The following is a 12095-nucleotide window of genomic DNA, read 5'->3' as shown; positions in this document are numbered from 1 at the left end:
GTTTCTTATTGCGACAAGATAGATGTAAACAAAAACCATAAAGCATGTTTCCGTCCGTTTCCGTTCCGTTTTTTACCTTGCCAGCACCCATGTTTTATGAGACAATAATACATCCAAAAGAAGAGGTTGTTGAGTTGATATTTATGATGGCTCAGAACACAGGTGCTTACCGCGTAAGAATAACAAAAAGATCTAAAACTTGAAACTATGTAGATACATAACAATGATGTATTGTTATTGCGTTCGGAATTATCATGCCGTAGTACATTATGATATTTTTGATTTGTTTTAAATTTTTTATAGTTAGTTTTAAATTATATATGTGTATTGAGAAATAAAATTTAAGTACCCGTAGCAACGCACGGGCATTTGTACTAGTCTCACTACAAATATTTTTTGCATGAGTATTTGCTATTAAATTTTCTAGTTTTACGTGCTATATAATACGGGATCTATCTATAATATCACTCTCACATCTCTGATTGTTAATTGTTATGCCATCAACATAGCATACACGGTACTACTTGTGATACTATCATTGTGGCTAGTCTAATATGTCATTTATTCATTTATAAAACTTGTTATGGAGCATTTACAATGGAGCCATGCATAACATCATGCTACCTCATAAAGATCGGCACAATCTCTCCACCAAAAGCATTCTTCACACTACTCATTGTGGGAGTATCATAGGTAGTAACATCACACACTCCAAGATATTTTTGTTACATGGCATTACAATAAATAAAGAAAGATAGTAAGGTGATAACGATATGTTACTACAATATCACACACCACAAGAAAAGATGAGTTTACAACATAATAAATGACACAATCCACGAAACCAAATGTAAGTTACAACTACCCACTATGACTGTGGTAACATAAAATAACAACATATGCATGTTACTACCACATGTTACTATGATTAGCCTTAGGACTAGCAGCATGAGGTACATACATGTCCATTACTGCAATGTACCTTCCATATTTCTGTTTTCAAAACGTCAAACCCTGCAGAGTAGGTACTCAACATTTTTTATTTTCATATTTACAAAAATGTTGTTTTGACCCATACATCTTAAAACTTATATGGAGTAAGGTCTAATGAGGATTTTAGTTAGTAGTAATTTGCAACGTGTAAAGATTCAATATTTAGATCTTAGCAATGGACAAATTAATCCGAGTAAATAGAACAATCGGTACTCACAAATATTCTGTTCAAAGACGATTCATCATACTCCTGAAAGTTAACATGTAAAACTATTGTGACATGTGTAATCATACCCGACAGATAGTTTTTCCTAAGTCTGTTATTTCGATAGCTTGTTATAAAGAGATTGAGAGTGTGAGAGCAGCCAAAAATGCTCGCACTCCGATGGTTGAGATCAATGTTGGTGTTGCGTGGATGATGGGGATTTTGAGCTCTTTGGTTGTTTCTCCTGTCGTGCTAGGACCAATTTAAAGTTCCCCATGCATTTGGCCTTCCGAAGAGGGTGGGGAATCCCAAGTATTAGATGTTTAAATGGTGTATTGACTACCCGACCAGCTGGAATTTTTTGTGGAGCCGGTTGTGCCTTCTGCAATGGAGGATTTGAAGGAATTTGGTGCACCTTATTTAATGCATGCACTAACCAAGTTTTTCAAAAGTTTAAACTGAAGGAGAGGGCCGGTCATTACACTCTAACACCCCCGCCCCTCACGTCTATGCTCCATTTTTTAGGAGTCTTGACGTGTCCAGTGGGAACAGGGTCAAACCATAATTTTTTCCATTTTCTTGGGTATTGAATCGTCAACCTTTAGTTTCAAATTGTATGCACCTAACTAATTCAGTCATCAGTCTGGACAGTTGGAAAGAGCTAGAATTTATATTTTAACATTCTCCTTTATGTCTAGACTGGCTAGGCTGGATAGACGGGAAGACGCTAGACATGGGTAATCATGACCTCAACTATTTTAAGTAAATTAAAAAGTGTGTTAGGCGGAGTTTAAACTTGAGACCTCCTGAACTTGGTACCATATTGAATTGGTGCACCAACCAAGTTTTTCAAAAGTCCAAACTGAGGGAAAGTTTCGTTCATAACAACCTAACAAACCTAATTGTGAGGCGAAAACAACAAAGGAGATGATCCAGGTGGTTGTTGAAGAGCCACATGAGAGAGCCACACCTTTATTTATGGGAGAGTTCTTCAAAGAGTCTGCTTGCAGTACGTTTGGCTCGCTAGCGGATATGCTGGTTAGGAAGGCACCTCCGTCTCGCATTGAGCGGCCCACCTACCGTTTAGACAAAAAAAAGGTTGTGATATTCCAACATTCAAGCCTTAGAAGAGATAAAGGCTTGATCACTTGTGTTTAGTGGGTGCATAACGGTGCACCTATTTTCTCGAGGGTTGTTTGGGGAGACTATCTTTGTTGGATATGAGGCGTGACTCCTAATATTGGGTATAGGTTCCATTTTATCTGGCACAGACAATGTTCCATGATCTGTAGTGTGTGGTTTTTTGCCGGTTCTCTTAAATTAACCATGCAATTATGTTTTTTGGGTTCAGTTTTCTTTATCAACTAGACCAATTCTCTTCTTTGATAATGCAACACTTGAGCTCCCCAACCTTTGACAAGGTACCCTCCAAAACAAATGACTCAAAGCGGCCTTTTAGAGCATGGGAGACAATGGGATTGTAAATTGAGGTTTCATTTTTTTTTTTTTTGCAAAAATCCAACGATGTATTACACTAGCGTACAAAAGTTTTTTATAAATATCTTATATTCTAGGCTCCGCAAAAATGAGAAAAATTTGGATCTGGGCGTGGCAAAGAGTGGAAGTTTTCAAAACTTCTTAAATTCGTCGGTTTTTCAAATTTTGTTCTGCACCTTGTATACAAGTATTTTAGATTGAAAATGTGCATCTAGTGTGCATCGTTGACTACATTTATCACTTTTTTGGGTTTTTCAAAACCTCAAAACCAATTTCTAGAATTTCCAAAATTGAGAACTAGCTATCGCTCGAGCTAACAAATGTTTTTGTCTAAGACTTTTATTTAGAGTATTTTTTGACTTGACTACATTTTGAGAGACCTCCCGTGACCACACCAGTGCGAAACACAGTTGTAACCATAATGGGACATGGCTCGTACGTCAATTTTAAGTGATTTTTTTAAAGAATACGGTGACCTTTTTATTCCTCCGTAATGTTCATCGGAATACAAAACCCATCAGGAGGCTGTAGAAGCCATACCTGACGTCCAATATCCATGGAAACACCACTACGGGCCACTTATGTGCTTCAGAAGTGATTTCTTTGTTAGGACTTGATATCAAAAATAAGACCTAAAACCAATATGCGGCCCACAGCCCACTACTAGGTGCTAAGCGGACCATGCTCCATTTTGTGGCCCAATCCTGAGAGACTGCATGCATGTATCAACATAGATATAGTTGTAACTAGATGAATCGCGCGCTTCGCCGCGCCGCCTGCTAGTCGTTTGTCACCCAGCTTAGCCCTTTGCAATGCAATCGGACACTTTCATCTAAGAGCACTGCATCTTCTATGGAAGTGGTTGTAAAGGGTAGGTAGTGCTACTTGCAGCTGTGGTCTGCCAGGAGCATGGACGTGGCGTTTCTGCAGCTATGTGGATGCATAGCTAGAGGACTAAGCGCTAATCAGGAATGCTGATACAAAATTTACCATATATTTAAGAAAACATTGCTATTTAGATACTAATTAAGTGCAACAAATCATCAACAAAGTTGTATTGCAATCAAAATTTTTGCTTCCCCAGGAGCATGGAGCCTCCACAACCAAAACAAAGATTATACGACTTGTCTACTTGCAAAGTAACATCATACAACCTTTTGACCGTATCAAATAAAGATTATACGACTTGTCTACTTGCAAAGTAACATCATATAACTTTTTGACCGTACCAAATAAAGCCTCTGAGTTGTAATAATAAAATATCATAAATAACGGTGAAAGGATATGTTCTGCATAACATCATAAGTGATATGCCAGTTGAAACTATAGGTGGCATACAAATAAAAGCATAGATCGATGGAAAAAAATGGAGCCCCAGATTACTCTCTCCATGTCAAACACAGTTTAAGGTCTATATGAAGACACCAAATTTAGCCGCATGCTCATAGAATAAAGGAAATAAGTACCTGTTTCACGCCGGTGACATCTGAGCACCTGTAGGCAGGAGGGGTTTTCTATCTGGTAGTTGGCAAGTCTTCCTTTTGTCATGTGTCAAACACACAAGCAATATTTTATCCTTCCTGGATATGCAAGTTTTCTTTCTGATTTTGATCTCAACATTAACACACACCTATGAAATTTCCTTTCTTAGGGGGGACATATATGGTGCTTGTCTCTCATTCAGCTGAACCATGAACCTTGTAATTAATGACAATCACTTGCCACATCATGTGTGAAAAGAAAAACTAACGTAGAAGCCCGGTGAATATATAAGCAGATAGATTTTGATGGCACAAAATTCTAGTAAGTAATGACTACACAACCAAATATTGGACCACCTGCCGTGGATGCACCTTGAGACTACACTAAACAGAGTGCTGACACTACACTTAGCAGATTACCTGCAAGAAAAAGAAACATGTTCAGAACTCAGTAGTACCCTTCTCAAACTCTCAAAAACCTAAACATAAAGCTTCTTTAACCGACACCAACATTTGGTACTATCTAGCTATCGCCGAACAGGTATTTTTATGCCAACTACCTAGGAATGTAAATGCGTGATCTGAGAATATAGAACCAAATGTCAAGGAGGTATGCAGCTGCACCATATCAACAGTGGCCAAACATGTATTTTTATGCGAACTACCTAGGAATGTAACCGCTCGATCTGAAAATATAGAACCAAATGTCAAGGAGGTATGCAATTGCACCTGGTATCAACAGTGACAAACCTGCCGGCACTAACAACTACCCGGTGTGATCAGTTCAAAGTAGGCCAAAGGCGACACATAGGTCACACAGAAGGCAGATATGTGCGTCACGAGCTGAACACCAACAACAACACAACAAAAATTAAGGCCGCCAAGCACTCCATCAAAAATATGCACACAAAAACACCTCACCTTCATGAACGCAGGAAGAATGGCGCTGCCAATCCACAACCATTCAATGAAGGCATAGCAAACAGGGACTCCCATGGGCACCCTCTGAACACCAATTTTGCAATGGAGAACCAGTTTCAGAAAATAATGCTGACATGAATGATAAGAGTGAAGACAAAGAAAGAACACAACAATATAATCCCGAAGAAGAATAGTGTTAAATATAACTTAGGCTAGGTAGATTTTCACTATTATACATTGACATTATCTTGTCTGGCTTTTACTCAAGAATTGTGCACATCGTCGAAGCTTTCATGCTATGGATAAAAAGGCATCACGTATATGCTGAAGTGATAAGTAGATATCCAAGGAACTAATATTGGAAACGTTAACTCTATCAGAGCCTAGTTTAGTTTATTCATATATGTCTAGCTATTAAAGATAGAGATGCAGATATTAGCTACTGGATATTAGAGCTTTAAATAAAAAGGCTACTTAGTAGAAGAATTGCTTTCAGATTTTTGTATCATGGATACAATGTAAGCTAAGCTGCATATTATTTAAAAACCATTTTACGATAGTTATCCCCAGGGGAAGTTTTCAAGTAGTTAATCTGCTCACTCGGATCCTTGAGCAGTTTGATTTCCCCAAATGCTATTCCTTCTATGTACTTCCCTAGCCGATTTTTCTTTATCACAATTGAACACCAGTCTGAAAATAAATAGCAGGCAATTCCTGATCATTAGCTTAAATGGACTGAACTGTTCACAATGAAATCTGGGAATCATTAGGTATAGTAGCAAAATCTTTTCCAAAATCATCATGGTATAACAGAAAATAAATTATCTCAAAATCGATGCATCGACTAACCTACAGAATTGTCAAATATTACACAATACTGGGTTTCAAGTATTTAGACAAAGGAGGAAAGAACATAAATTACTCTTTTATACCCAAGAAAAAAGCATAGGACCAGAAAATTTTAACAAAAAGGACATGATAAATTCGTGTAAACTAACATACATTACATTGCTCAAATTCATACGTACAATGATCTCCTATTGTTCTTACACAATCAGGGAACTTCCTAAATCACATTTCAAACAAAACATTACTTGTGTGGTGTCACATGGCCAGTGTGTCTCGCCAATGGAATCTAAAAGATAGGCCAACAGAATATATGCAGGCATTAGCACACACTACTCAACAAATATTTAAATCCATGCATGCATACTGAGATAAAATAAGCCTACCGATCTATGGTATACATACTTCAAAGTTGAGAAGGTCATGCATTATAAAGCATAGGCACTAAGAGAGCACCTAAAACATTACCTCTTGTTCTTGCTTATCTGCAAAAGTCTTTCGCAGTTCAGGTACCTCTGCTTCCAATTTCTCAACCTGTGAATCTTCTCTAAGTCAAGAATGTCCAAAGAAATAAGGATCAAAGGTCTAAAAGTAGAATATTGCTATCTTAAAGTGACTTTTTACTTAGCCAGAGATAAAATACAAGGACTCTGTTTTAACCAAAAAAAAAACATAAGAAGCTTGAGTAATGAAACTGTCTTGTCTTAGGGAAAGAATAAATTAAGTTATTCTAGATGACAACACTACCTTAGCACTCAGCATACGTCTATTGTCCTGTGTCACCATCTCCTTAGAGAAGTTTCTAACTCCTCAGCTCTGTGAATATCAAGAAATATATGGCTTATGATGTTCTCATAGGCCAAATAAGTAAAGTGCCACACTAAATCTATATGGCTTGTGAGGTTCTCAAAGACCAATGAACTTACAGTGACCACCTAGAGAATAGAAATGAATGTAAGGATTTTAAATTAGACTGCTATAACAAAACTGATGGACAGGATTAAAGTATACAAGGTCTATCTCAGTTAAATCTGAAGTTCTATTTAAGATTTCTTGTAATTGAGCCCTTGAAGCTGCCGTGCCTAATTCTAGCAAAACTAAATTACTTCTCATGCAGCCAATGGCATAAGTGAAATTAAATCAAGCAAACAAGCATTCATGTAGTTATAGTTATAAGCTGGGAACATCTTTAACCAAAAAATCATGTAAGAAGAACCCAGTCCTTGCTAGCAACGGAGTATGCGGCGGCCGACAACACTAAAAGGTAGAGCCATAGTTGAATAGGATGCTCCTCGGTAATATGTTTAGCGCATGATGTGGTCAGTTCAGAGAATATCACAATTCTTGTTTCGCTATGCAAGAAATACTTACTGCAACATATACATTATATTTACTTTTTTTCCTTCTTGCTTTAATCCAGACGCTCGTTAGGACTTGCCGAAATCTGTTTCAATATTAATCACCAGTTCACAATCTAGCTCAAGTCATAGCTAAGCTCCTAAGCCATGTGCCTAACAATTCCCGGTGAGCAAACCAGAATTGTAGGGGAAACAAATTGACTGCTAATTCAATACTCAACACAACCAGCCATCAAACAGTGCTCTAATCTCAAGTCATCAAGTCCGTCACACACTTTCCACTCAAACAACCATTTTTCTAATATTTATAAACGGATATAACCACATCAAATTTCTGAGTTTGAATGTTTAAGAAAAGACCATGTAAGTAGCTGCAATTTGGTAATCCACTCAAACCAAAGTCCTAGCACCTTGTAAGGATCAAAGAAAGTCAGTTGGCTCGATGAAAACACACGAATTACTGGAAAACCTATGCAGGCCTCCAAATTATGGAGAGTTGCAACCAATGGACGCTCTACCACAACTCCAACCTATCCAAAGCTCAAACCGGTTGAACCACCACTATCAGAAGCAGTAGAAGCACCCAATTAAATATGAAACACTATGGTAAGCAACATGTGTCCTGCACCCAAACAGAAAAACAGGGAGAGAAAGAGGAGCACATAGACCTGCTAGTACTTGACCTTGACGGTGTAGGAAAGCAGCATGGGAGTCAAGTCATGGAGTTGGGGCGTGAGACTGCCACGATCTTGGTGTGCCGTGTGCGATAGGTCGTCGAACACCCGCACCAACTCCGGCAGCCAGAACTATGCCGACGGCTCCCCGGGCTCCGGCGGCATCCGCATTTACCTTTGCCCGTGATGCAGGTCTACGTGCTCTCGGGTTGCTCCATGCTCACAGGATTTGCCTGCAATTTCGGGCGAACAGCGGCAACCACAACCAGAACAGCGCCGCCAGCACCACAACGGCGTCGAGCAGTACCGCCATTGCGCACCGCGCTATTGGCTGCGTCTCCTCCTCCTCCCCCAACTGAATCTAGCGGATTGTGTCCCTCCCCATCGACAAACCCGGTCAACGCGGCGTTCCCTCAGCCGCCGCCATTCCACGCGTGGGCTAGGGTTTCGTTGTTTGACGCCGCCGCGCCGTCCGCCGCCAGCGATATCTTCGGCGGCCGTCGCTCCTCCCTTGAGGAAGAACGGGGTTCATGGATGGGGCAGGAAAGGGGACATGGAGCTATCCCCGTCGGTGGCTCGTTCACCGTCGATGGCTCCGCCACGGAGAGCCATGGCGTTGCCAGCTCCAGCGAGGTGGACGGCTATGCTCCGGCTCCGGCCCTCTCTCTCTCTCAACTACGGTGCGGGGCGAAGAGATCGGGGGAGATGAGATGCGAACGGAGAAAGAAAAAAAGGGTCATCGGTGGCGGCCCCACACGGCGATGCCGGCACCGTCCAAGCTCTGAGAAGGCAGGGATTGCAACAGCATTATATCTTGTAAATAATTTTGATAAAACGTTATCTATCTTTGGCTGACCTAGTCGCATCTAGGGTTTGGCGATTCCGGCGGCGTTTTTCGTCTCACCGCCGGGAGATCATCGTCCCCTTCCTCCTTCCCTCCTCTATTCACTGAGTCGACTCGGGCTGAACAAGGGGCTAGCCTGGCTAGCTACCCGGCCTTGGAAGACGAAGTTCTTAGGGTTAGGGTTTGGAGTTTTGGGTGAGGTTTTTTTCGTGATCGCCATGGCTGGAAGCTCGTGGCCGAGGGGGGGCAAGGCTGCCAAGATTTTCGAAGTGGATGAATTGCTGAAGAACCTCAAGCTCCACGGGGAAGAATTGAATGACGTGGTTTTGGGCAAGGAGGAGATCGGTCGTTGGCCGGAGGTGAAGTGGCTGGCGGCGGCAAAAATCCTTACGAGGAAGCCGTTCAGTATGCAAGCTCTGAAGAGCACATTGATGGCGGCGTGGAACCCTGCGCAGGATGTCACTTTTCATGAGATGGAGCCAAATCTGTTTGTGCTGCAGGCACAGTGCCTTGGAGACTGGAAGCGGATCACCGAGGAGGGCCCTTGGCTCTTTCGTCAGTGTGCCCTGATGACTGAGCCCTTCAATGGCGCAACGTCGGTGCCCTCTGTGATACTGAGGTGTGTTGAGACATGGGTTCAGATTCACAAACTGCCACCTCTGTTCCGCAATGCTGAAGTCTTGACGCAATTGGCGATGAGGGTGGGCGAGGTGATCACTGTAGAGTTGGCAGCGGTGCAGACCAGGACGGGGGTCTTTCATCGGGTGAGGGTGAAATTGGATTCAACAAAACCACTGACACGTTTTTTGCTCTAGCCAGGGAAGGGAGTGAACGCATGTTTCTCCAAGTTCAATATGAAAAGATGCCTAAACATTGTCAGTTTTGCGGGATGATGGGACACACGCACCTGGAGTGTGGCTCTGGAGAGCATGAGGAATCGGATTTGCAGTTTGGACCCTGGATGTTAGCTGATGAATCCTACTGGAAGGTGGGGACGCCAGGTGCCTAGGCGCGTCCTGTGCGTTCGATGGAGGCTGGACGTGGGCGTGCTGCCGGTCGGTTTAGAGGAACGGGGGGTCGTGGTGCTGGCGAACGTGATGCAGGTGCCAGTGCACGTGATGCTACCACTGGCGTGCGGGGATGGCGCAAGTGGATGCCGGTGAACTCGGGACCTCGCAAGAGGAACTCGAAGGAAGCATGGCTTCAGGAGGATCCCAAGGATGATCTAGACGATACTGCAACTAGCCCTTTGAAACAAACTGAGGGTGCTATCTCAAGCACCCAGGAGGAGGTTGTGGAGCATGAGAAGGGAGCAAGGAAGAAGCTAGATATGGAAGCGGGCATGGGTGAGGACTCTTTTCTTGACAAGGTCCCGCCTCTGCCTCCACAGTATGTGACACCAAATGAAAGAAAGAAGCAGAAGAGAAACGTGAGTGCTGCATCGCGAGATGGGGAGACAGCAGCTGCCCAAGTGGCAGTGGTGAACACGACACCAAGCGATGGCCATGGCGTGGGAAGCTTGATCAATAAAGAGGCGGCCTCCGGCGCGGAGGGTCGCCGGGAGCAATGAGTGCTTTAAGCATCAACTGTCGTGGTATGGGCGGTGCCTCGACAGCAAAAGAACTTCGTGATCTAGCGAAGGAACACGCCCCACCGTGATGTTTGTCTTGGAAACTCAACTGCACAAGAAATGGGTGGAAAATATGGCTCGATCGATAGGCTTTGATAGATGTTTTGCTGTAAGCAGCTCGGGTCGTAGTGGCGGCCTGGGTTTGTTTTGGAACAATAATACAAAGATCGAAATTTTACCTTATTGATCCTGGGTTTGTTTTGGAACAATAATACAAAGATCGAAATTTTACCTTATTGATGCTATTGTGACTGAGGATGGAAAAGATCCGTGGAGAATTACAGGTGTCTACGGAGCAGCGCAAACTAGCGAGAGGTTTAAAACCTAGGATACACTCAAATTCATTCGCTCGTTGTCGCATTTACCCTGGGTTTTCCTAGGGGATTTCAATGAGGTTTTGCACCGCCACGAGCATGTGGGAGTGCAGGAGAGAATTCACGCGCAAATTGAGGGATTTCGTGATATGGTTGTCGTGTGTGGGTTGCAGGACCTAGGGTATATTGGCCCTAGTTGGACGTATGAGAAGAAAGTGGCGGGGGCACCTTTTGCCGACTTAGTCTTGATTGTGCCCTGGCATCCGCTGAATGGTGTGCGCGCTTCCCAATGGCGAGTGTTCGTCATTTTACGGCTGCGTCGACTGACCATAGCCCTATACTCTTTTCGTGGGAGGAACGGACGCGGCCGCACCGTCGGTGCACGGAGGAAAAACTGTTCGGGTATGAGATCATGTGGGAGACCCATGAAATTTTTGGCGCAACTCTTGAGCACATTTGGCAACAGAGAGGAAAGGCAACAACCTTGGTCGAGCTCCAGGAAAAAATTAACGCCGTGACGGGTTCTCTTCAGAACTGGAGTTCCACGACCTTTGGGAGTGTCCGCAAGGAGAGCCGTGAGCTCAGGGAGGAGCTTGGTCGACTTCGGAATGATTCAACCCGAGTGGGGCTAACACACACAGAGATCAAAATTGTAGACCGCTTGGTGGACATTGATCACCGGGAAGTGGTGATGTGGAGACAACGCTCCAGGATCCATTGGCTAGCTGAAGGCGACAAAAATACCCGATTCTTCCATCTGAGGACTAGCCAACGGAAGAGAAGAAACAAAATTTCTAGCCTCCGTAGATCGGATGGAGAAACGACGGATTACCCGTTGGAGATGGCTAATATTACTAACGATTTCTATCGTGACTTATACAGGTCAGAGGGCACAAAGGATATGGAGGTGGTGCTCGACACGGTTCCTCGCCGTGTAACGTGTGAGATGAATGAGGGGTTGATTTCGACCATCACTACTGGTGAAGTGAAGGAAGCCCTCTTTCAGATGTTCCCGACAAAAGCGCCGGGGCCCGACTGACTCCCAGCACACTTCTTTCAGCGCCATTGGGACTTATGTGGAGAGGAAATCACAACAATTATTTTGCGAGTTCTCTGTGGTGAAGATGACCCAGAAGCTTTTAACAAAACTTTTTTTTGTCCTTATTCCGAAAGTTCCAAAACCCCAAGAATTGGGTCAGTTTCGTCCTATCAGTCTGTGCAATGTGATATATAAGATAGCATCTAAGGTTCTTGCAAATAGACTGAAGAAGGTGTTGCCAGATGACGTGGGCACTACCCTTCGGGTAACCCACATTACTCTATCATGTGTTG

General features: G+C 43.1%; 1 protein-coding gene across 1 annotated transcript; it reads left to right on the top strand.

Annotated features, from left to right (window-relative positions):
• Nucleotides 1-11052: 11052 nt before the first annotated feature.
• LOC139833551 (uncharacterized) lies at nt 11053-11802 on the top strand. Its single transcript, XM_071823852.1, has one exon. The coding sequence runs from the start codon at nt 11053-11055 to the stop codon at nt 11800-11802; it is 750 nt and encodes a 249-aa protein (XP_071679953.1).
• The last annotated feature ends 293 nt before the right edge of the window (nt 11803-12095 follow it).

This window comes from Lolium perenne, chromosome 7 (assembly GCF_019359855.2).
Source record: "Lolium perenne isolate Kyuss_39 chromosome 7, Kyuss_2.0, whole genome shotgun sequence".
NCBI classification, from domain to species: domain Eukaryota; kingdom Viridiplantae; phylum Streptophyta; class Magnoliopsida; order Poales; family Poaceae; genus Lolium; species Lolium perenne.
The sequence above is the reverse complement of the archived record's forward strand: the minus strand, read 5'-3'. Positions and strand labels throughout refer to the sequence as shown.

Coding starts and splice junctions, on each gene's coding strand:
- LOC139833551 (XM_071823852.1), top strand. CDS start 11,053: ATGGCGAGTGTTCGTCATTTTACGGCTGCGTCGACTGACCATAGCCCT.